Raw genomic sequence first — 25,168 nt, 5'->3', positions numbered from 1 at the left:
TCTGGCTCTTTGATTGCCTTCCTTAAAATCATTTATAGGCAGCAGAAGAGAGCCACCATGAATTTCTTATGATGCTCATGCCTTTCTCACCAATGCATTCTTCATGGCCTTCATGAATGCTATGTTATCCAGGAATTGTGTTGTTGTGTTCTCAGGTTTTCCCAGCCAGGGGCTTTGGCATAACAGACTTGCCTTGGGTAAGCATTCAAGTCTCTAGAGCTGAGTCCCAGCTACTGGAACTCCAATCTGTTGGTCCTCTGTGTCTGCTTTTCCACTTCAGGAAATAAGGGCCTCTTTGGAGGTTACCAAAGTGGTGTTCTGATTTGTATTCTTAACTTTTAAATTGTCATAAATGATTCATAGTTGTTCATCATCCTCCTGTAGGGCATTAAAACTCACTAGGAAATAACTAATTACCTCCCCAGTTCTAATAGTCATTGCTACTCCAAATCTTTCAAATGTGTTTACTTCCACTCATGCATTTTCACTGGAATCATCAGTGAAATATTTGGCATTTGGACTTAAAATTTTTGCCAGGGATTTATGTCCCATCTACCATTCAGAATGACATCCTCTTTGCCTTTGAATGATTTGTAAGCCAGTCTTATGTTCTCATCTATTTTTTCTAAAATATTCATTTATTTTTTTGAAAGGCAGAGTGTGAGATGTCTTACATTGGCTGGTTCAGTTTCCAAATGGCAGCAACATTCAGAGGCAGACCTGGCTGAAACCAGGAGCAAGAAACTTTATCTTGGTCTTTCAACATGGGCGGCTGGGGCCTAAGTACTCGGACCTTCTTCCAATGCCTTTGCAGGCACATCAGTAGGAAACTTGGATGCTGGCTTTGTAAGCAGTGGTTTAACCCACTGAGCTACAATGCCAGCCCCTCATGTTTCATTGTAATCCTTCTTTTCTCAGACCACCCTGAGTACCACTTGCATTAGTTTATGCCTATTGAGGAGAAGATGCCAAGATAAAATTAACCTTGTAAAAAGTTGTTGGGAAAGGAGATAGAGAAGGATGGATGAGGCTTCAAACCACAATACAGGTCTGATATCTATGGAAAGTGAGAGAGAAGGAAAGGAAATTTGGAAAGCAGGGTCCTGGAATGCAAGAAAGATTTATCTGGGCTAATGGGGAATCCTCAAGCCAATATCTCACATTGGAGAAACTCCACATCTTGCCAGTCTGGGCCCGTTTGCTTCTGCCATGCTTGGTCACTATCTGAAAGCAGCCAGTAGGAGATACAGCCTCAATGTGAAAATAGATCCAGAGAAGCCACAGTAGGGGAGAGGGACATTAATCAAATATGCTACCAAAGTAGTATAACTGAGCAGCATGTTGCTTCCTCTGGGAGTCTGCACCATAGAGGAAACCTCCTAACATTCAGCAAGTAGGTGGTTGATTACTCAAGGGACTCATGAAGAGATAGATAGCAGATGTTTGGGCTTAAAGCAGTTTATGTGGGAGACATAATAGAGAAGAGTCAGAAGTTCAGCAGGACACAGGGATGACAATGTCTTGACTTATCTCAACAGAGTTGGGGTTAGGTCATGAGTGGCAGTCATGACATCAGTGGTGTTTGACAAGTCAACAAAGATGGACATGAAGGCATAGCACCCACAGGGACTGGGGCTCACAAGTTGAGTTGCTGCTTTTATTTATTTGAGAGGAAGAGAGAACAAGAGGAGAAACAGTGAAAGCAAGAGTGAAAGATAAAGAGAATCTGAATCTCCTAACAGCTAGTTCACTTCTCAAATGTCCATACCCAGTAACTCAGTAACTCAGTTCAGGTCTCCTACATGGGTGGCAGGTAACCAGTACATGAGTCACCACCTTCTACGTCCCAAGGTATGCATTAGCAGGAAGCTGGAACCAGTGGAGCCAGGTTTCAAATCCAGGCTCTACAGTATGGGATACAAGCATACTTAGTGGGATCTTAACAGCTGTGCCAAAGGCCTGATTCCCTGAGTCAGTAATTTTAAATAGTGATGATGAGAATCAGAATCAGCAAGGTAGTATGGAGCAAAGAGTTTGGGAATCAGATACACCTAGATATATGACTTAGTTTACTTATCAGTGAAATTTGGATAACAATGGTGCTTCTCTGGGAGGCATGTGTGATATATATAAAATAAGATAATATACATAAAGTCACAATGTCCTATAATGCATGACACATTGTACTCAATAGATCTGCACTGTAAGAAAATTTCAACAGTTGATTAAGGATTGGAACCATTTCACAACTATAAAGAGCAAAGAAATGAGAGAATTGAAATAAGAAAATAAGTAGGCACTTAGAATATTTCATTGATCACATTGTGCTACCAGGAAGTTTTTTGTTTTTTTGTTTTTTTGTTTTTTTTTGTTTTTTTGTTTTTTTTTTTTAAGTTGGTTAGCTCAGTATCTCTTGGTCAAAGACAATCCTTGCAACCCAGTGATTGCATTTCTAGGGATATAGCAGTAAACAAACTGAGTAGAATCTTCATGCTAATAGAATTTACCTTCTAGTGGGGAAAGTATGCTCCATCATTTCTGCAGAAATCCTTGCTCTGCATCGGAGGAGCTCTCTGCAAAGTTTAGAGGTTCATCTGGAACAGGGTGCCTTTGGTGGCTTTGATTTTTTTTTAAAGATTTATTTGTTTATTTGGGAGGCAGAGTTACAGACAGAGAGAGGGAAAGACAGAGAGAGAAGTCTTCCACCTGCTGGGTAATTCTCCAAATCACTGCAATGGCCTGAGCTGGGCAAATCTGAAATCAGAAGCTTATTTCCGGGTCTCCCACATGGGTGCAAGGGCCCAAGCACTTGAGCCATCTTTCACTGCTTTCCCAGGTCATAATCAGGGAGCTGGATGGAAAGAGGAGCAACTGGGATTCAAACTAGTGTCCATATAGGATGCCTGTGCCTCAGGCAGAGGCTTAACCTACTGCATCACATTGCCCCTACCTGTGGTGGGTTTTTAGAAGGAAAAAAATCATCCCTTTCAATACCATTGGGTTCTTTTTCAGAATTTTCTTCTCTGTAGACATTATAGTGGATGAAAGTGAGAGGCCTGCCTACAATTGCATTTTGCTTCTCCCACCAAAGAGCAGCTGTGCAGTCTATTTCATAAAGTTCATGGAAAATGAAATTAAAAGATAAATGTGCGAAAATTTTGAAATACATGCACAATTTTTTCATAGTTCATATTTTTCACAAACTCTTTGAAGACACCCTCATATGTCCTGGATAAATTACTGGTCTGCTTATATTTTGTTGGCCCCTCACAGTCTATTCTATACTCTTCTCCACCCTGTTCTGTATCTTCCCTTTCCCTCTGGTTTACAGTTGATTTTTGTCAATGAGAAATGCTTCAGAAGATCCAAGGTAGGGAGAGAGGTCAGGGTATTTATTCTTCCATTCACTGCTTGCCAGGCCACAGTTTGGCAGTATCTGTGTCCTTGTATCAAAAACGTCAGCCACTCTGGGCTAGTCATCCAATGTTCCAGTCTTGGATACTAGGAATCTCTTGATGGTGTTAATCCCTTAACATTGCTGGATGGTTTCCCTTAACTTTATCTACAATTTTGTAAATAGTCTCTTTATCAAGACTGTATTTAACTCTGAAAATGTCATCTATTCCCTAAGATGGATTCCAGCTAGTACAGTTGTCTCCCATCTCTTAATCTGTTCCCTCATTTATAAAACAAGGACAGTAATAGCATTACATTATAGAGTTGTGATACTAATTGAAATAATATAGGTACTTTTTTGCATAGTACTTAAAAGATAGTAAGTGTTCCATGAATGTGAGCTCACATTCTTTTTACTGTTTTGATTATCATTTGTATTCAGGTCAGTCATTGGGACTGAGATAAGGATGCCAAGAACTGGGCTTTTGACCAAAACTTTGACTCCCGTAAGAATACTTGACAATATCTAAGAGCAAGCAAAGGTTGGGTCCCATTAGGCCCATTATATAGAAAATCAATCTTTGCCAATACTCCTGTAATAAATAAAACTCACAGAAGGATATTTCTGATCATCATTACTACTGAGTTAGTTTATAAGCCCAAAATTAATACTATTTCTGTTTGTGTAGTCCTTTATGCAAATTATACTAATTTAGAGAAGGAAGTCTTAATCAGTAGCATAAGGTAAAGGAAAAAAATTAACCATATGAAAAGTACTACTACAACTTGAATAAGCAAAACTATTTCATCTTAAATAGTTTATAATTCTTGTACATATAAATCTATGTCTACTATATCTTTTTTTATGTCATGTTTATTGATTTGTGAATGTTGAACCATCCCTGCATTCTTTGGATAAATCCCAGTTGGTCTGGGTGGATGATTTTTTGATGTGTTGTATTCAATTAGCTGTAATTTGTTGGAGGTTTTTTACTTTATGTTCATCAGGTGTGTTGGTCTATAGTATCTTTCACTAGTTTTGGAATTAAAGTAATACTGGCCTCACAATGAGTTTGGAAGTGTTCCCTTCCTTTCAATTGTTTTGAATAGTTAAAGAACAAGTGGGACTATTTCCTCCTTAAACTTTTGGTAGAATTCATCAGTGAAGTTATCCAGTCCTGGTCTTTTCTTGTTGGGTGGCTCTCTATTACTGATTAAATATTAGTCTTGCTTACTGGTTTGTTCAGGTTTTTTATGTCTTCATGCCTCAATTTTTTTTAACTTTCATTTAATAAATATAAATTCCCAAAGCTTTTGGATTACAGTGCCCCCCCCAACTTTCCTCCCACCCACCAACTCTGATCTTATTTAGACAAGGTCATAGTCAAAGTGGAAGTTCTCTCCTCCCTTCAGAGAAAGGTACCTCCTTCTTTGATGGCCTGTTCTTTCCCCTGGGATATCACTCACAGAGATCTTTCATTTGGGTCTTTTTTTTTTTTTTTTTTTGCCAGAGTGTCTTGGCTTTCCATGCCTAAAATATTCTCATGGGCTCTTCAGCCAGATATGAATGCCTTAAGGGCTGATTCTGAGGCCAGAGTGCTGTTTAGGACATCTGCCATTCTATGGGTCTGCTGTGTATCCTGCTTCCCATGTTGGATCGTTCTCTCCTTTTTAATTCTTTCAGTTAGTATTAGCAGACACTAGTCTTGTTTATCTGGTCCCTATTACTCTTAATCCTTTCATTATGATCAATTGTGAACTGAAACTGATCACTTTGACTAGTGAGATGGCATTGGTACATGCCACCTTGATGGGATTGAATTGGAATCCCCTGGCACATTTCTAACTCTACCATTTGGGGCAAGTCCAATTTAGCATGTCCCAAACTGTACATCTCCTCCCTCTCTTATTCCCACCCTTATATTTAACAGGGATCACTTTTCAGTTAAATTTAAACACCTAAGAATAATTGTGTGTTAATTAAAGAGTTCAACCAATAGTATAAAATAGAACACAAAAATACTAAAAGTGATAAAGTATTAAGTTGTTCCTCGACGGTTAGGACAAGGGCTGATCTTGTCACTATTTCTCATAATGTCCATTTCACTTCAACAGGTTTCCTTTTCAACAGGTTTCACTGTGCACTTACTCTACATGTAGGATCTCTGTCCTTAATGTGTTGTACTATGTGAATTAATGCTATAACTAGTACTCAAACAGTACTTTACACTTTGTGTTTCTGTGTGGGTTCAAACTGTTGAAATCTTTACTTAATGTATACTAAATTGATCTTCTGTATATAAAGATAATTGAAAATGAATCTTATGTCAATGGGATGGGAGAGGAAGCATGAGATGGGATGGTTGCAGGTGGGAGGGAGGTTATGGGGGGAACAAGCCATTGTAATCCATAAACTGTACTTTGGAAATTTATATTTATTAAATAAAAGTTAAAAAAATTCAAAAAAGGAAAGTATTTGAAGCATGCACTTTGAAAGCAGTTTTATACTTATTGAATTGCTGTACAATAAAAGAGAATGTAGTTTCTTACCAACTCTTCTTCGTTCCTAGCTGTTCTTTTGGCCCTAATGCTTGTATCTCTGTATAATGCTTCATTTTTAATAGACACAACATTGTTAATAAGTGATATTGGTGGAATATTTCTTATTGCATTTATCTAATAAATAAATTCTGGGTGAATCCAGGAGCCCAGAACTCTATTTGGGTCTCCCACATCTGTGTCAGGAGCCTTAGCATTTGCACCACCATCCGCTGCTCCCCAAGATGCATTATCAAGAAGCTGGATCAGTAGCAGAGTAACTGAGTCTCAAACTGGCATTCCAATATGGGATGTGAGTATCACAAGTGGTGGCTTAACCTGTTGTAGTACAAACATAGCTAACTTAGAGATTATGACACTATTTTACATCCTAAGTAATTAATTGGATGGATATTAGAATCAAAATTCTTCATCTTATGTTTGTAAAAGATTATAATTAACTATAATTTACTCAAGATGCATTAAAGGATTATTAATTAAAACCAACTTTGGAAATGTGGCATATTTCAAATTAAATCAAAGTCTACATTGAATTTCAGATACTATTAAAACTGACAAGACTCTTAACCATCTTTAATTGACTGCTAAACAAAACTAAATTTTAAAATCCCGAGGGTGGATATTCAACACAGAGGCTTATGTCAGCACTTCATATTGAGTGCCTGGTTCAAGTTCTAGCTACTCTGCTTCCTGACAATGCACCTGGGAGGCAGCCACTGAGAGCTCAGCTATTTGAGTCCCTGATTCCTGTGTTGGCGACCTAGATGGAGCTTCAAGCTCCTGGCTTTGGCCCAGCCTAACCAGTGGATGTAAGATCTCCTTTTGTCTCTCTTCCTTTCAGATAAAGGTGAAAATAAATAAAATTTAAAATCTTAGTATCTAAACATTTTTAAGACATTTATTTATTTATATGAAATGCAGAGTTACAAAGAGAGAGAGAGAGAGAGAGATCTTCCATCAGCTGGTTCACTCCCCCAAATGGCTGAAATGATCAGGGCTGAACTATGCCAAAGCCAGGAACCATGATCTTCATCTGGGCCTTTCCTGTGGCTGCAGGGTCCTGGGTATTTGGGCCATCTTCCATTGCTTTCCCAGGCACATTAGCAGAGAGCTAGATTCTAAGTGGAGCAGCCGGGACTTGAACTGATGCACCCATATGGGATACTGGCATCTCAGAAAGCAGCTTAACCTCTTATGCCACAATGCTGCCCCCAGAATATAAAGTTTTGACATAATAAAATAGTTGTCCTAGTTCATAAAAATCGTGTAGTATTTTTAAGGATTAAAATTTTACTTTATTTAATTCTATTCAGTTACTCATTTAATCTTTTTATTGTTGCTAAAGAACCCAAGCCCTCTAGAGATTATTAGATATATACAATTAAAATTATTAGAAATATTTCATCTTAGGGTATAATTATTACCAGTAAATTAATACAACCATGGTTGATGGATATAAATGTAAAAATATTCACAAAGAGATTGAGAAGTGAGAGAGAAACACATTTATTTCAGAACTTGAGCATGCTCTTTGATGGGACAAACTCCTGCTTGTTTTGTCCCATAAGAACAAGGAAAATCTGTTGATCAGGTGTCATTGGTAAGAGTGGATTAGTAATAGCTTATCTATAAGCTCATAAACAAATGGTGACTTTGTTTTCCAACTTCGTGCATATGTCCCATGAACTGTCAAAGGCAGTATTTCCCAGTTACACTTGACCTCTTTATGGTATTGCCAATGAACTTTCAGGAAATAACACACAGCAACATCATTTGGGGTCTGAGGAAACAATGCCTGTAACCAGAGTCCAGGAGAGCTTGCCTGAAAGAAACAAAAACCCCACAAAAATTAAATACTTATCCATGGTGACCCAGAAAATCATTAGATCCAAATCCTCTGCCTCCTGAGACAGGGCCTCTGCTTTGCTTTATGATGTTATGTGCCTCCCTGTGGCACCTTCTGAACATATCTTCTCAGTGTGTGCTTTGCCATGGCTGAATTTATTGAAGCTGTTAACTGGACCTTGAAATGCATGCTCTACTCCGTGGTGTTAGGCAGATTCAGACATAAAATCCGAACTGCATCCTTATGACCACATACTGACTTCAATTCTTTTGGACAACTTCAACTTAATATCACTAGAAATTCTTTGCACGGATCATGAGCAACATGTGACCCCCAAATTCTTCTCAGTTCATTATAACCTTTCATCTCTTCTAGGGCATCTGAAATCTTTTTTTTTTCAATGAATGCTGTCTCATTTCTCAATAATTTAAAGAAATATTTCACTGTATGAAAATGAAGGTGGCAACTGAAGCAGAATAAATTATCCCGGAGCGTTCGCATCTAGCTTTTTCTTGGCTTAATCGCTCAAGGTGATTTAACTGCAAAGTTAACTCACTGATAATGAGCTTGTCTCAGATCTGCCAGCACACCCCATCCTTGCTTCAGGGCTCTGTGCTACTGAAGTTCCCCCCATAGCAAAGGCATTGTTCTCCTTTGTATCCATGCCTGAGTCTGTTAAGACCCTTTATACAATAGCCTCAGAACTCTGTTTGCAATTAGAGTTTTGATTAGCTGTCAGTGATGTCATAGCCATGGTTATTTTAAATCCACTGTGCTAAGTGTTTTCCTTTTCTTAATGTACTGTAGAAATTCCATTTCTTGACAGCAATAAGACACTTCAGGCAGTGTGTTTCGGGGCCAATATTGCACTTCTCATCGGAGTTAAGACACTTGGCCTTCAGCCTCATGACTTATAACATAATCTGAGTTATGCTATAATCACCCAGATATATACATGGCCTGTTGTGTTTTATTGCTTAAATGGAACCTGCTCCAGCGCCTCATCCATTGACAAGGTGGGAATATAGCCCCAAATGACTGTTCAGAATCCCACAGGGGGTTGCATTTGGTCAGATCTCCTTCAGCCATGCAGGGGTTGTGCTGAAGATCTGGAGGCCTTTTGTACATTTACCATGCAACAGAAACCAAACTGTGCAGCACCTCGGGTCTCACTGCCAGACTGCCTAACTTACTTTGCCAAATATCTCCCCCTCAACACATTTATTGAACTTTAAAACAGCAGAACAGCATTGAATGAAGTCCAGTAATTTTTATAGGATATATTTTAGTCACCAGACTTTGAAGACTATTCCAACATTAATTATAAAGTTTCTGTGTCTGGATAACATATTGTTAACAGTTATTTTGCAAGTGCTAATGGCAAGATGGAAGATTTCCAATAATTTTATTGAGGAAGTGGCAATTAAAATGTTGAACACTACAGTGTACATACAAAATAAAAATAACCTCGCATTGTATTGTGCTTCATGACAAAAATGGGAAGTACCTTTTTTTCAAAGAGATATGACAGTTGTACATTTCCATCTAATTTTCTGTTCAAGGAAAATTAAGAGGTCTCCTTTTCTTGTTCCCTAATGTTTAAAAGCAGTGTAAGATGCCAGAATTCTGGGCTGATTTGATATTGTTTACTACACCATGAAATGATTTTAAAACAAGTTGTTATCCATATTTCTTTCAATAACAAATATCAATAAAATGAGGTCATTGGCTTGGTGTGACAATTTATGACTTTAGAAATGCATGAGAGCGGTCTTTTCTAAAGACTTTCAAAGACTTCATCTAGCATAATTTCCCCCTACTCCCCAGAGCCATCTTCTGTGACCACCCATCTTCCAAGCTTGCTCTACCACAGTTAGCCAGCAGCTCTGGATTGTAAGCCTGTCAGAACCCCAAGACCAGAATGATTGGCAGCAGGAAGCAGGAGGTGGGATGGAGAACACTCCAGGATATGTGGTGTCAGGGCAATGCATAATGCTTTGGGATGTGTGCAGGGTCAACAGCTGGGGAGCCATAGCTGACACATGTGGAATCCAGGTCCGGGAGTCTGTCGTCCTCAACACACTCCTCCTGATTATTTTAAATTTAGAGTGTGAATTATTAACTGCAGAGTCAGGGCCACTGGAATCAAGACACACTTTCTGTCAGTAGTTTGGTGCTGTCACATTTTGAGAGGGATTTTAGATCAAGTGTACAGCTGCTTTACAACTTTCCTTGATCATCATATTTCTTGTTTAGGTCTATCCTGATTACTATATAACTTAGGCGTAGGTTTTCCTTATTCATTAGGTGAAATTTTTTTTTCCATCCATACACAGTAAATTTTAAAATAATCACAGATCATTCAAACCATAGTAGTATATCATTCTTAACCATTGGTTTGAAAAATATATATTTTTAACTGAAGGGTTATCTATAGTTTTCCATTTTGGTTTATATATGTAACATGAATGATTATAAACATTGGCTAATAAAATCAAAACCATCTACACCATATTACTGCATGAAATTTCCTGCTGAAATAGTTTCCTTAAGATTCTTCCTTTCTGGGTCCTTGTGGTATGCTTCTTTGGTCTTCCATTGTGAGCCATTTCTGAAAAATACCCTTTTCTCTAAAAGATCAAGCAGTAGGTTTCCTCTTCTCACTCAAGAACAATTAACATACAGACACTGAAGCTACTCAGAAATTTTTTGCCCACTCCTGCTAAATCAGCTTATTTTTGAAAACAGTTTTAGTAGTCAAAACTCAGAAAGAGAATAATTTTTAATGGGATTTTCTCTTCTTTAACATGTGTATTTATGTAATACTTTTTATATTTTAATTTTACCTTATTTACTTATTTCTTAATAAATCTTAATTTTTTAAACTTTTATTTAATAAATATAAATTTCCAAATACAGTTTTTGGATTATAATGGCTTTTTCCCCCCAATAACTTCCCTCCCACCCGCAACTCTCCCATCTCTTGTTCCCTCTCCCATTCCATGAACATCAAGATTCATTTTCAATTATCTTTATATACAAAAGATCAATTTAGTATATATTAAGTAAAGATTTTAACAGTTTGCACCAACATAGAAACACAAAGTGTAAAGTACTGTTTGAGTACTAGTTATACCGTTAATTCACATTGAACAACACATTAAGGACAGAGATCCTACATGTGGAGTAAGTGCACTGTGACTCCTGTTGTTGACTTAACAAATTGACACTCTTGGTTTTTTTTTTTTTTTTTTTTTTTTTGACAGGCAGAGTGGACAGTGAGAGAGAGACAGAGAGAAAGGTCTTCCTTTGCCGTTGGTTCACCCTCCAATGGCCGCCATGGCCGCCGCACTGCGGCCAGCGCACCGTGCTGATCCGATGGCAGGAGCCAGGTACTTCTCCTGGTCTCCCATGGGGTGCAGGGCCCAAGCTCTTGGGCCATCCTCCACTGCACTCCCTGGCCACAGCAGAGAGCTGGCCTGGAAGAGGGGCAACCGGGACAGAATCAGGTGCCCCGACAGGGACTAGAACCCGGTGTGCTGGCCCCGCAAGGTGGACATTAGCCTAGTGAGCCGCAGCGCTGGCCGGACTCTCTTGTTTATGGCGTCAGAAATCTCCCTAGGCTCTTGTTATGAGTTGCGAAGGCTATGGAAGCCTTTTGAGTTGTCATCTCTGATCATATTTAGACAAGGTCATAGTCAAAGTGGAAGTTCTCTCCTCCCTTCAGAGAAAGGTACCTCCTTTTTTGATGGCCTGTTCTTTCCACTGGGATATCACTCACAGAGATCTTTCATTTGGGTTTTTTTTTTTTTTTTTTTTTTTTTTTTTTTTTTTTGCCAGAGTGTCTTGGCTTTCCATGCCTAAAATATTCTCATGGGCTCTTCAGCCAGATATGAATGCCTTAAGGGCTGATTCTGAGGCCAGAGTGCTGTTTAGGACATCTGCCATTCTATGAGTCTGCTGTGTATCTCACTTCCCATGTTGGATCGTTCTCTCCTTTTTAATTCTTTCAGTTAGTATTAGCAGACACTAGTGTTGTTTATGTGATCCCTTTGACTCTTATTCCTTTCATTATGATCAATTGTGAACTGAAACTGATCACTTTGACTAGTGAGATGGCATTGGTACATGCCACCTTTATGGGATTGAATTGGAATCCCCTGGCACGTTTCTAACTCTACCATTTGGGGCAAGTCCAATTTAGCATGTCCCAAACTGTACATCTCCTCCCTCTCTTATTCCCACCCTTATATTTAACAGGGATCACTTTTCAGTTAAATTTAAACACCTAAGAATAATTGTGTGTTAATTAAAGAGTTCAACCAATAGTATAAAATAGAACACAAAAATACTAAAAGTGATAAAGTATTAAGTTGTTCCTCGACGGTTAGGACAAGGGCTGATCTTGTCACTATTTCTCATAATGTCCCTTTCACTTCAACAGATTTCCTTTTTGGTGCTCAGTTAGTTGTCACCAATCAGGGAGAACATATGATATTCGTCCCTTTGGGACTGGCATATTTCACTCAGCATGATGTTTTCCAGATTCCTCCATTTTGTTGTAAATGACCGAAATCCTAAATATTAAATCAGATTATTAGACTATTCTTTAGTTTCCTTGAATATTTTATTTAATAATACATAAAGGGCATATGAATTCAATTAATTAATTAATTTTTTAGAGTTTTATTTATTTATTTATTTGAGAGGTAGAGTTACAGACAGTGAGAGGGAAAGACAGAGAGAAAGGTCTTCTTCCCATTGGTTCACTCCCCAAATGGCCGCAATGGCTGGAGCTGTGCTGATCTGAAGCCAGGAGCCAGGTGCTTCTTCCTGGTCTCCTACATGGGTACAGGGGCCAAGGACTTGGGCCATCTTATACTGCTTTCCCAGGCCACAGCAGAGAGCTGGTTTGGAAGAGGAGCAGCTGGGACTAGAACAAGCACCCATATGGGGTGCTGGCACCACAGGTGGAGGATTAACCTACTGTGCCACCCCACCAGCCCCATCAATTAACTAATTTCAAGATGTTGTAATCTAACCTTATAGCAATATTTCTTTAAGATTTTACTTATAAAAGTGTTTATATTTTATTATTTATTCCTTCGTAAATATTTTTGGTTCATATTGGGTGTTTACATTACCCCTTTACCTTTTTCTCTGTGCGGACATAATACATGTCCATTTTTTCTGCTTATATCCCATGTGTTATGACGTCTTCATCTAATAGATACTCAAAAATGTTCACAAACTTGTGGGAAGCTGAAGATAGGTATTTAATCCACCACATAATATTTTTCTCAATAAAACCCCCAATTATTGAGTCACAAAAACCCTGTGTTTGGACAAAATATTTTTATTGCTTCATGTGACACTGGAACATTTGTCTGATTTCTTAAGTGATTTTTAAGATGCTCAATCGGACTTGCCCCAAATGGTGGAGTTAGAAATGTGCCAGGGGATTCCAATACAATCCCTTCAAGATTGCATGTACCAATGCCATCTCACTAGTCAAAGTGATCAATTTCAGTTCACAATTGATCACACTAATAGGTCTAAGAGTCAAAGGGATCACACAAACAAGACTAGTGTCTATGAATACTAACTGATATAATAAAAAAGGGAGAGAATGATCCAACATGGGAAGTGGGATACACAGCAGACTCATAGAATGGCAGATGTCCTAAACAGCACTCTGGCCTCAGAATCAGCCCTTAAGGCATTTGGATTTGGCTAAAAAGCCCATGAGAGTTTCTCAGTCATGGAAAGCCAAGATACTGTGGCAAAAAAAAAAAAAAACCCAAATGAAAGATCTCTGTGAGTGAGATCCCAGTAGAAAGAACGGGGCCATCAAAGAAGGAGGTACCTTTCTCTGAAGGGAGGAGAGAACTTCCACTTTGACTATGATCTTGTCTAAATAAGATCGTAGTCAGCGAACTCAAAAGGCTTCCATAGCCTTGGAAACTCATGACTAGAGCCTAGGGAGATTTCGGATACATAAACAAGAGTGTCAATTTGTTAAGTCAACAACAGGAGTCACTGTGTACTTACTCCTCATGTGGGATTTCTGTCCTTAATGTGTTGTCCAATGTGAATTAATACTATAACTAGTAATCAAGTAGTATTTTACACTTTATGTTCTGTGTGGTGCAAACTGATGAAATCTTTACTTACTATATACTAAATTGATCTTCTGTATATAAAGATAATTGAAAATGAATCTTGATGTGAATGGAATAGGAGAGGGAGCGGGAGATGGGAAGGTGTTGGTGGGAAGGAAGTTATTGGGAGGTAAAAAGCCATTGTAATCCATAAACTGTACTTTGGAAAATTATATTTACTAAATTAAAGTGTTTATAATAAAAAAAGATTGATACACTAATGCAACAGAACATGGGAAAGAATGAGCATTCTGTATATAAGCCAATATGAGGGTAGATGTTAAACCTTGAATGAATTTCAGTCTGAAAGTGTCAGTATTGTATTTTATTTTATTGTGCTAACATACTTCAAAGAATATTAAAAAAATTACTTTTAAAATATAACAATTTTTTTGACAGGCAGAATTAGACAGTGAGAAAGAGAGAGAGAAAGGTCTTCCTTCTGTTGGTTCACCCCCCAAATGGCTGCCAAGGCCGGCACTATGCTGATCCGAAGCCAGTAGCCAGGTGCTTCCTCCTGGTCTCCCATGTGGGTGCAGGTGCCCAAGCACTTGGGCCATCCTCCATTGCCTTTCTGGGCCACAGCAGAGAGCTGGACTGGAAGAGGAGCAACCATGACCAGAACCCGGCGCCCACATGGGATGCTGTCGCCGCAGGTGGAGGATCAACCAAGTGAGCCACGGTGCTGGCCCAAAATATAACAATTTAAATCCAGCTATAAAACTTGCATACATAGAATTCGGTTGCAAATACAACCTTAGAAAATAAAGTAGTTTCTTGTTCGTGGTTGGGACCCCTTGGGAGCCAGTTAGTGAATTCTTCATCTAAATTATGTGTTAGGTCTTGAAAGCATTAAGCTCCAAAAGCACAGTGTATCCCCAAAATAGATATTAAGTACTCTGCAATTGGTTGACCATCATTTGAAAGGACTTGGAGGGGTTGGTGGTTGGCGTAATGGTTAAGTTACCACTTGGAACACCCACATCCCATATCAGAGCTCCTGATTTCAAGTATTGGCTCTCCTCCTGATTCCACTTTCCTGCTAATATGCATTCTTGGAGGTGGTAGGTGCCGGCTCAAGTAGTTGGGTCCCTGCCATCAATATGGGAGACCCAGATGAACTTTCTGGCTCCTGGTGTAGACTTGGGTAGTGAACCAGTGGATGGGAGATCTCTGTATGTATCTCTGCCTTTTAAATACATACATACAAACAGGAGTCAATAGTTACCTGTGTTATTGACACTGAAAGTTTTCATGACTAATAGTCCAGAAATCTTCCTTCCTTTTCATTCTATTTTGCATCTATGTGACTGTGTAGCTATTCTACCAGATGTCAAGAACCAAAGTTTGGACTGTGTAACCAATGTGATGTAGATTTTTTAGAGCTTGATGATTTGGGCTTTAAAGACTGATGGGTTTGAGTCTTTAGCCTCTGCTTTCCTATCTATGTGAAGCTGGAAAATTATATGAATTCCCTGAAGTTCAGTTCCCTGTAAATACAATGGGGATAAAATAACAGCCTCACATATTACTGCAAAGTTTAAATGTGAAAGTATTTGGTCTTCATATATGATAACTTCATAGGACATTTGCTTTAATTTATTTGCTTGGTATTTTTGCTAGGTTTGCACTAATCTAAAAGTTTGAGTTCTATCCCATCACAGAAATTAGACAGAATGTCTAATGCCACACAGTGAGGGAAGAAAAGCAAATTTGAATCTGTGAATAATCTTAGTTCTTGGAGTATCTCCACATCTTAAAAACAGAGCTACCCAGAGAGCCATAGGAATCTAAAACTTGTGGTATAATTGGAGGCCTAATCAGGGAATATATTCAGAGAATAAGAGAGAAACTCTAATGATTAATAGCCTAAAGGATGAGGATGGTAGTTCATATATATTGAGTATTCACAATAGACCAAGCCCTGTGTGGAGTCCATGTCAAGAAGCCATCACATTGAACCTCACAACAGTTGATGATCTGGACACTCCTGTTATCTAATTTTATAGAGAAGGAAAGTAAGGATCAGATATCTGAGGAATTTACCCAAGTTCTTTCCAGGTCTATATAGTTCCACTTTTCATATGTCTTCTAAACAAAATAGGAAGATCATTATAGATATTGCTAAGGCAGAATCAAACTTCAGGGGGCCAACACTGTGGCATAGTGGGTAAAACTGCCCCCTGCAATGCCAGCATCCGATAGGGGCACTGGTTCAAGTCTCATCTGCTCCACTTCCAATCCAGCTTTCTGTTATGGCCTGGGAAGGCAGTAGAGGATGGCCCGTGCCCATGTGAGAGACCTGGAGGAAGCTTCAGGCTACTGGCTTCCGATTGGCCCAGCTCCAGTTGTTGTGATCTTTTGTGGGGTGAACCAGTAGGTGGAAGACCTCTCTCTCTCTCTCTCTCTCTCTCTCTACCTCTCTGTGTAACTCTGCCTTTCAAATAAATAAATAAATCTTTAAAGATTACTGGCTTAGCGAGTAAAGATGCCGCCTGCAGTGCCAGCATCCCATATGGGCGTTGGTTCAAGTCCTGGCTGTGCCACTTCTGATCCAGCTCTCTGCTATGGCCTGGAAAAGAAGTAGAGGATGGCCCAAGTCTGTGGGCCCTTCCACTGTGGGAGACCTGGAAGAAGCTCCTGGCTCCTGGCTTCAGATCAGTGCAGCTCCGGCCATTGCGGCCATTTGGGGAATGAACCAGCAGATGGGAGACCTCTCTCTCTGCCTCTGCCTCTGTGTAACTCTGCCTTTCAAATAAATAAATAAATCTTTTTTTTTTGCTTTCAAACTTTTATTTAATGAATATAAATTTCCAAAGTACAGCTTATGGGTTACAATGGCTTCCCCCCCATAACATCCCTCCCACCTGCAACCCTACCCTTTCCCACTCCCTCTCCCCTTCCATTCACATCAAGATTCATTTTCATTTCTCTTTATATACAGAAGATCAGTTTAGCATACATTAAGTAAAGATTTCAACAGTTTGCTCCCACACAGAAACATAAAGTGAAAAATACTGTTTGAGTACTAGTTATAGCATTAAATCTCAATGTACAGCACACTAAGGACAAAGATCCTACATAGGAGTAAGTGCACAGTGACTCCTGTTGTTGACTTAACAAATTGACACTCTTGTTTATGGCCTCAGTAATCACCCTAGGCTCTTGTCATGAGCTGCCAAGGCTATGGAAGCCCCCTGAGTTCACTGACTCTGATCATATTTAGACAAGGCCATGGTCAAAGTGGAAGTTCTCTCCTCCCTTCAAAGTGGAAGTACCTCCTTCTTTGATGACCCGTTCTTTCCACTGGGATCTCACTCATGGAGATCTGTCATTTAGGTTTTTTTTTTTTTTTTTTTTTTTTTTTTTTTTTTTTCACCAGAGTGCCTTGGCTTTCCATGCCTGAAATACTCTCATGGGCTTTTCAGCCGGATCTGCATGCCTTAAGGGCTGATTCTGAGGCCAGAGTGCTGTTTAGGACATCTGCCATTCTATGGGTCTGCTGTGTATCTCACTTCCCATGTTGAATCATTCTCTCCCTTTTTGATTCTATCAGCTAGTATTTGCAGACACTATTCTTGTTTATGTGATCCCTTTGGTTCTTAGTCCTATCATTATGATCAATTGTGAACAGAAATTGATCACTGGGACTAGTGAGATGGCATTGGTACATGCCACCTGGATGGGATTGAATTGGAATCCCCTGGTATGTTTCTAACTCTACCGTTTGAGGTAAGTCAGCTTGAGAATGTCCCGAATTGCACATCTCTTCCCTCTCTTATTCCCACTCTTATATTTAACAGTAATCACTTTTCAGTTAAGTTTCAGCACTTAAGAAGAATTGTGTATTGGTTACAGTATTCAACCAAAGTTATTAAGTAGAACAAACAAACAAAAATACTAAGAGGGATAACATATTAAGTTGCTCATCAGCAGTCAGGGTGAGGGCTGATCAAGTCAATAGTCCACCTATTTAATGATCTTGTCAGGTTATCTATGAAAAAAATGTGTTATTATTATTTAATTTTAAATTTAAATTCCAAATCAATCTCAAAATTTTAATTTAATTAATTAAATTTTTTAATTAAAAATTTTTAAATGTAGATTTAGAGTCAGAGAAAAAGAAACAGCAAGACAGAGAGGATTCTCATTTGCTTGTTCACTCCCTAGATCCCTGCAGTGGCTAGGACTGGATTGAGGCTAAATCTTGGAGCCAGGAGCTCAATACAGGCCTCCCACATAGATGGCAGGAAGCCAGTTCCTTGAGCCATCACAACTACCTCCGAAGATCCACATTAGCAGGAAGCTGGAATCAGAATCCCCAACTGATAATTGAATTCTGCCTTTGTTTTGTGGCATCCTGATATCTTAACCACTAAGCCAAATGTTTGCCCCTGAAGAACCTTTCTAAAGATGATTTTATTGAAAGTATGCTGGGACTGGCTCTGTGGCATAGTGGATTAAAGCCTCAGCCTGCAGCGCCAGCATCCCATATGGGCACCAGTTCGAGTCCCAGGTGATCCACTTCCGATCCAGCTCTCTGCTATTGCCTGGGAATGCAGAAGATGGCCCAAGTCCTTGGGCCCCTGCACTCACTTGGGAGACCCATAAGAAGCTCATGGCTCCTTGCTTCGGATCAGCTCAGCTCTGGCTGTTGCGGTCATTTGGGGAGTGAACCAGTGGAATGGAAGACTTCTCTCTCTCTCTAACTCTACCTATCTCTGTAACTCTTTCAAATAAATGATAAAATAAATCTTTAAAAATATATATGCTAGCTTGGCATTCTAGATGATTAATAAAAGCTTTCCTTTTGGTTGAAAAAGGACAGACATATCCCAGACTACTTTACACCTGGGTGTAGCCAGGTGACTGAGTTCAAGCCAGTGCAATATGAATAGAATTGGTGTGTAGCATTTCTGGGCCAGGTGCGTAACAACTTCACATTATCAATTATGATCTTTCCCTTTACACGAACTGATGCAAAGGAGGATGGTAACCTTGGAAACCATGCTAAAGCTGATGGAGCCACGGATTGAAGGAGCCCTGACCCTGACTGATTCGGTGTTTGCAGGAATCCGAGAGAATCAAGATTATTAATTTCTTCCGTACATGAGTGAGAAATAAATGTTTGAGCCATTATGAGCTTTGGATTTGCTTGTTACAGCAGCACAGATATCTTAAATAATTTGCAGTCTAATGGAATCTTGCACAGAATTCATTTTCTTTCATAATTTGTTAATTGTAAATATTAGAAGTATTGATGTCAACGATGTTACTGAAAATGAGTGAAAAACTCACATTGCATAAACGTTTATTTGTCTGACTGTGTTGTCTGACTCTTATCTTTGCTATTCTTTTCCATCCTTGAATTCACTAAAATCTGCAAACAGGCTAATACGATTTCAATTTGTCTTTCACTGATGTCCACATACTTCCCTGCCCCAGCAAATCCCCACCCTGCCACTGGAATTCTGCCTAAAATGAAACAGCAACAGAACAGAGGTCAAGAACTTGGAAGGATTCATATGGGGAAAACCAGGTACAGCTTGATTTAATATCAATATTTCATGTGTTCAGAGAGTGAAGTTTTGGGCTACAAGATAACAGCCCATCATTTTTATGCCCTTCCATCTGTGAAAAGCTATTCCTCAAAGCACAGTGTATGAACACCCTAGCAGCTTTTCATTTTAGACACCATATTTTGAAAAAATGAGATCTTTTGATGCATAACCAGACTTTGAGGATAATTCACATCTATGAAGTTTTAGGGCCAGACTCATAAAGAATGCAGATTTTCCCCTGAAATATATTACTGCAGAAAGGTTCAGAACACAAATCTTTAACATAATGAAACCTTCATCTCCTGCATACATGAAACAAAGGCAAAACCACCTACTCATCTGCCGGTGAAGAAACAAGTTTGAACATTTCAGAGATGCTAAAGTAGGAGTCACAGGGATAGAATAAACCACTTAAAAACAGTCAAAAAGACAATGCATTTAAATTTAAGAATGAAATTTTGTAAAAATGGTAATAATATAGTCTCACTGTAAAATAATAAAACATAAAATATGAATGGATCCATATTTTCTTATTTTTATCAGAAATCCTGGAATAATGAAAGGCAATAGAAGAATTGAGACTTTTCTATCTCACCTGTCTTCCATCACTCCTGTGGCATTGCAGGAAATATCAATAAAAGCTTTAAATCAGAGTTATCAAGTACAATCCCAGGCCAGGGGTCTATGAGTCCAGTGACCTGGCTTCCTACTAAGGCACCACACAGTACCTACAACCTTCAAATACTGGCAGCAAAAAGACCAAGTAGTCTGAGAATGTTTCTTCTAGCTCTAAACATTAAAGATTGAACTGATATCCCTTTTAGTATTTTTTGCAATCACATTTTTTCAGGGAAAGATCTCTTTCTGTGAAGTCAATGTGAATAATTCATTCATTTCACAATTCACAGAGGAGCAACTTTTCAGAAAAGTATTGTGGTTTTTTTTTTTTCCCAGATACAACTCGACAAAACACAGGAATTCCAATAAGAATACATTTTAAAATGAATCATTTTTCTTCCAAAAATTTTTACTTATCTCATAGTATGAATTATGAGCTGCTACAGTAAATTATTAGAGAGAATCACAGGATATTGTTATTAAAAATCTTCTTAAATATATATTTCTGAGATTTTGCTAGAGTTGCCAGTTCATTCACTCTTTTACCTACTACATTCTAGGCTGTAGCTACTATAAAGCATCAAAGAACAAATAAATTAAAATGAATGAAATAAGGAGAGCAACTATGGGGCTGGTGCCGTGGTATAGTAGGCTGAGCCTCTGCCTGTGATGCCAGTATCCCATATGGCCACTGATTCATGTCCTGACTGCTCCTCTTCCAATCCAGCTCTTTGCTTATGGTATGGAAAAACAGTGGAGGATGACCCAGGTGCCTGGGCCTCTACACCCGTGTTGGAGACCTGGGGTAAGCTGCTGGCTCCTGGCTTCAGATTGGCCCAGCTCTAGCCATTGCAGCCATTTGGGGAGTGAACCAGTGGATGGAAGACCTTTCTCTCTCTCTCTCTCTCTCTCTCTCTAACTCTGCCTCAAATAAATGATCAAAAATCTTTTTAAAAAAGAAAAAAAAAGCTTAACTAAAACAAAGAAAGAAAAAAGAGAGTAACTAGCAGCTATTAGACGTGTCATGGAATGTGAAGTTCTGAGTAGCACTCATTTTCCTTAGTCTTCACAGTAACCCTATGTTACTGTGAAGGAGGTACTACTAGAATGTTGTGTTCTAGATGAGGCTCGAAGTGGTTAAGTCATGCACTCAAGCTGGAAAAGGAGGAGCCCGAATTTATTATACTCCAGAGTATGTGCTCTTAATCACCACACAGTAAGTGCCCCATGTTCTCTACTGTGAGATACCACTTGCAGTTTCAGGGAGAGAATGACAGTGTGCTGCGGAGGTGGGGAAAACAGGTGGTTTTCAGAGTCTTCAAAAAGCTCTAGGAAATGTATAATATGAAAAAATTGCCCATGAGTTTCACTTGATCTTAGCCAAAAGGCTGAAACGTGATCCCTTGAGTATCAATACCATATTGTGCCAAAATAAACTGATCTTTTAATTTGATTTTCCATGGACTTTTTCAAATCTTCTTGTACTATATAACTGTTGTTGGATGGAGAATCAGGGACAGACCTTGCAAGCAATGGGAAAGTGTGTTCAAACCCAAAAAGGCATGAGATAATGCACAGGTGATGCATTTCTCAACATGAGGATTGGACTGGAAAGGTGTGCAGAGGCCAAATGAATAAGAATCCAAAAAGCAAAACATGTTGAAGAGATCCCCAAGCAAAAAATTAGGCACATTTCCCCTACCCATGAGAACATAGCTGGTTAGAGTGCAGAGAGCAGGCAGAAGGGGACAACGTTGGGGGCTGGGGAAGAATGATGACATTTGTATTTGCTTTTCGCTTCTCAGCATGTTTCAGAAGAAAGAGTAAAGGTTTATGTTTTAGACAGAGTCATATATACATAAAGCATAGTGACAACTTTCATGTATTAAGGGCCTTTTATAAGCCAGTTGCTGTGTTTGAAACTCTGTATGTGTATTTTACTTAATCCTCAAAAAACATTTTTTGCGACTTTGCACGCATACTCAACTGATATATTTCTGTAAGGAAAAAAAAAATCCCCATTTCATTGACAAGGAATTAGAAGCTCTCAGACTTTAAAAAACCTGTCCAAGATAATGCACACACATAACATGTAGCCAAAGAATGAGTTCTTGTTATGTTCTGAAAACTCTGCAAAGCAGAGGTCAATGATATTTGCAACCTTCCAAACACTTCATTAGATCTATGAGTTGCTGTATGTCTGGTTTTTAGAAAGTTTTACTACTTTCCAATTACACTCAATATTTGATAAACATTGGTCAGCATGCATTTTTAAGTCTTCTCATTCTTTTTAAAAAAGATTTATTGGCTGATGTATTTGAAAGGCAGAGTCACAGGCAGAGGGGGAGACAGAGAAAGAGGTCTTCCATCCACTGCTTTACTCCCTGAAGAACTGCAACAACCATAATTGGGAATCAGGAACTCCATCCTGGCCTCTCATGTGGGTGGCAGGAACACAAGTATATGGGCCTTCATCTGCTGCTTCCCAGGTGTATTAGGCAGAGAGCGGGATTAGAAGCAGAGCAGTCAGGACTTGAACCAGCCCTTGGATATAGGACTCAAGTGGTGGCTTAACCTGCTGATCCACAACACCCGCCACAAGTCTTGTCATTGTTTAAAGAGAATTTTGCATTTGGAGTCTGTTTCTATTGCACTTAACTCTAAGGGCAAATACCAATGACAAATACAGAAAAACTGCATTAGATTAACAGCGACCTCCATCGCAAATCTAAAGAGACTGTGTTGTAACTAACACACAAGCATATCTTTGGTGTTGAGTTCTGGAACTACACACTGACTGCTTGTCCTTCTCTGCTGCGGGAGTTCAGCCAGCATCCAGCCAAACTAGAAAGGTTTTGCAAAACCAAACTGATTTTCGTTTTGTGTTTGCCCTTAATGTAGCACCATTTCTCATATACTTGGAGCTGACCTAAGTTTGGGAAATTTGCCAATCAATTGTTCAGACTTCTTTCTTTATTTTATAATCCATAGGATACCACTGACCAACACAGGAAAACATCTGTTATAAGGAAAGCCAAAAGCTACTAAGACGTTAATAAGAGATGGTCACCCTGTCTTTTTTATAGGCACTGCAGAGTTGAAGATTAAATTCAACCAACTCAGTTATCTTTAATTAATTACACTCTTGAAGTGGTTGAGCCATACCTTGTCTATTTTTTTTTTTTTACAAATGAAATAGGACAATTTGTCTAAAAATTCTAGAATTTTGATATGAGCCAGGTCGGGGGTGGGGGGTGTCAGTTAGCGGATACAGCACCACTCTTTTCACTCCTTAGCAGAAGGTTGAAGTTCAGCCAGAGGTCTTGGATAATAGGAGTTTTTAGAGGATATTTAGTGAGGTCCCTATTGGAACATTATCTATATTGCAAACAACTGTACATCATTTGGTAATCATGGGCAAGTTTTAGCTTGGGAAAGGCCTCATGCTGATTAGCTTTATGTAAAGTGGAGAGGTCACAGTTTTGAGGATGCCAACACACTTCTATCCCATCAAATCCCGCATGTCAGGCAGGATTATCTACTGGAGGAGTGGAGGTCAGGGAATGGGAGAGAAGCTCTGGAGCCATCCCTGGACACCAGGAGGTGTTCACACCCTTTACTTGTCTGAGATAGAAAAAGAGGGGGTGGACTCCATGGTCCCAAAGGGCTCTTAAAACTTTAATATGCTCTGTCATTTTCTCTCTCAGTGTGAGTGTGGTGCTTGGGTTGTCCCATCCAAAGTGGTGAAGGAAATTTCCCAACATTACCACCTGCTGCTGTGTTCACAAAGACTGTGCTGAATTCTCTATGCTCCTTGCATCTGGGGCCAGCTGATACCACTCCTGAATAACATGGGAACTACAATGGCAGCTCACACCTTTGTAGCAAAGGCCTGGCCTCCTAAGTGGTGCTGCAGGTCTCGGTTTTTATTATGTTAGTTCTTAAAACAAATCTGCCCTGTATTCTTAATTCAAGAGTTTTCAAGCATTTTGGGAAACAACTGACAGTATAATAAAAATGGATAATATAATACAGAAATACATATAAACATGATTTATAGAAAATTTCACAAACACTAGCATTGTTCCATGTGTACTCTATTTTTTTTTACTTGCTTTTTAAAAGAAGTGCTATTTGTGACCTATTCAACTGATGTTATAACACCCTATAGAACACAACTTATATGTTCACTCTGTTTTAACCAGAATAGATACTTATTCTTTATTTAATTTTCTCATCTCAAAGAGAATATAAACCATCTAAGGGCAAGAACATTATATGATATGCACAATATTATTGTATTATAAAAATACTATTCTGTACCATCCAGAGAATTTCTAAAACAAACTTATTTATTTACTTGTTTATTTATTTGAAAGGCAGAATGTCAGAGAGAGAGAGAGGCACGGAGAGGTAGGGAGAGAGAGAATTTTTCGTACCCAGCTTCACTTCCCAAATGCCTGCAACTGTTGGGAATGGGCTAAGTCAAAGCTGGGAGCCAAGAACTGCATCCAGGTCTCCCACATGGATGCCAAGTACCCAGGCACTTGGGCTGCCATCGGCTGCCTCTAAGGAAGCTGAGACAGAACTTGATCTTACTCAGTGCAAGTATTCCAAATAACATCTTAATCTGCAGATTCACAATGCTTATCACCTTTCTGGAGGCTCTTTTCATGTCATCTAGGTCCTGGAATTATGTTCAAGACTCATAGTTAAAGCACTTTTCACCAAAACTCAACTTTTACTTCTAGGAAATAGATTCTAACAGTTTTTATTCTTGGCAATCCTTCTCATTTTTATTCAGTTTTGTTTATCAAACTTTAGGTTATAGCAAGAGAATTCTTCTGCTTCCAGACATGTATTATTATAGAAACTTTCTATTTAAAAAATTTAATTACTGTACATTTTATTAACTGAACTGTGTCATGTATTTTTCTTCAAATTCTTCATAAATATATGGTTTTAATGAAAATAGTTACTGATTTTTAATGATGGTTATGGTTGTCGGTTGTCATTTTTATGATATT

The 25,168-nt window shown here is 38.9% G+C and overlaps 1 protein-coding gene across 1 annotated transcript in view; it reads left to right on the top strand.

The window, feature by feature from the left end:
* The window catches only part of LOC138849868 (uncharacterized), a 59,555-nt gene extending 39,635 nt beyond the window's left edge, over positions 1-19,920 (top strand). Inside the window, exon 4 of the mRNA XM_070074930.1 lies at positions 18,948-19,920. Within this exon, the coding sequence (XP_069931031.1) occupies positions 18,948-18,998 (51 nt within the window). The 3' untranslated portion in view covers positions 18,999-19,920. The remainder of the gene's footprint in view (positions 1-18,947) is intronic.
* Positions 19,921-25,168: the final 5,248 nt, after the last annotated feature.

The sequence above is a fragment of the Oryctolagus cuniculus genome, chromosome 5 (genome assembly GCF_964237555.1).
Source record: "Oryctolagus cuniculus chromosome 5, mOryCun1.1, whole genome shotgun sequence".
Taxonomy (NCBI): Eukaryota; Metazoa; Chordata; class Mammalia; order Lagomorpha; family Leporidae; genus Oryctolagus; species Oryctolagus cuniculus.
The sequence above is the reverse complement of the archived record's forward strand: the minus strand, read 5'-3'. Positions and strand labels throughout refer to the sequence as shown.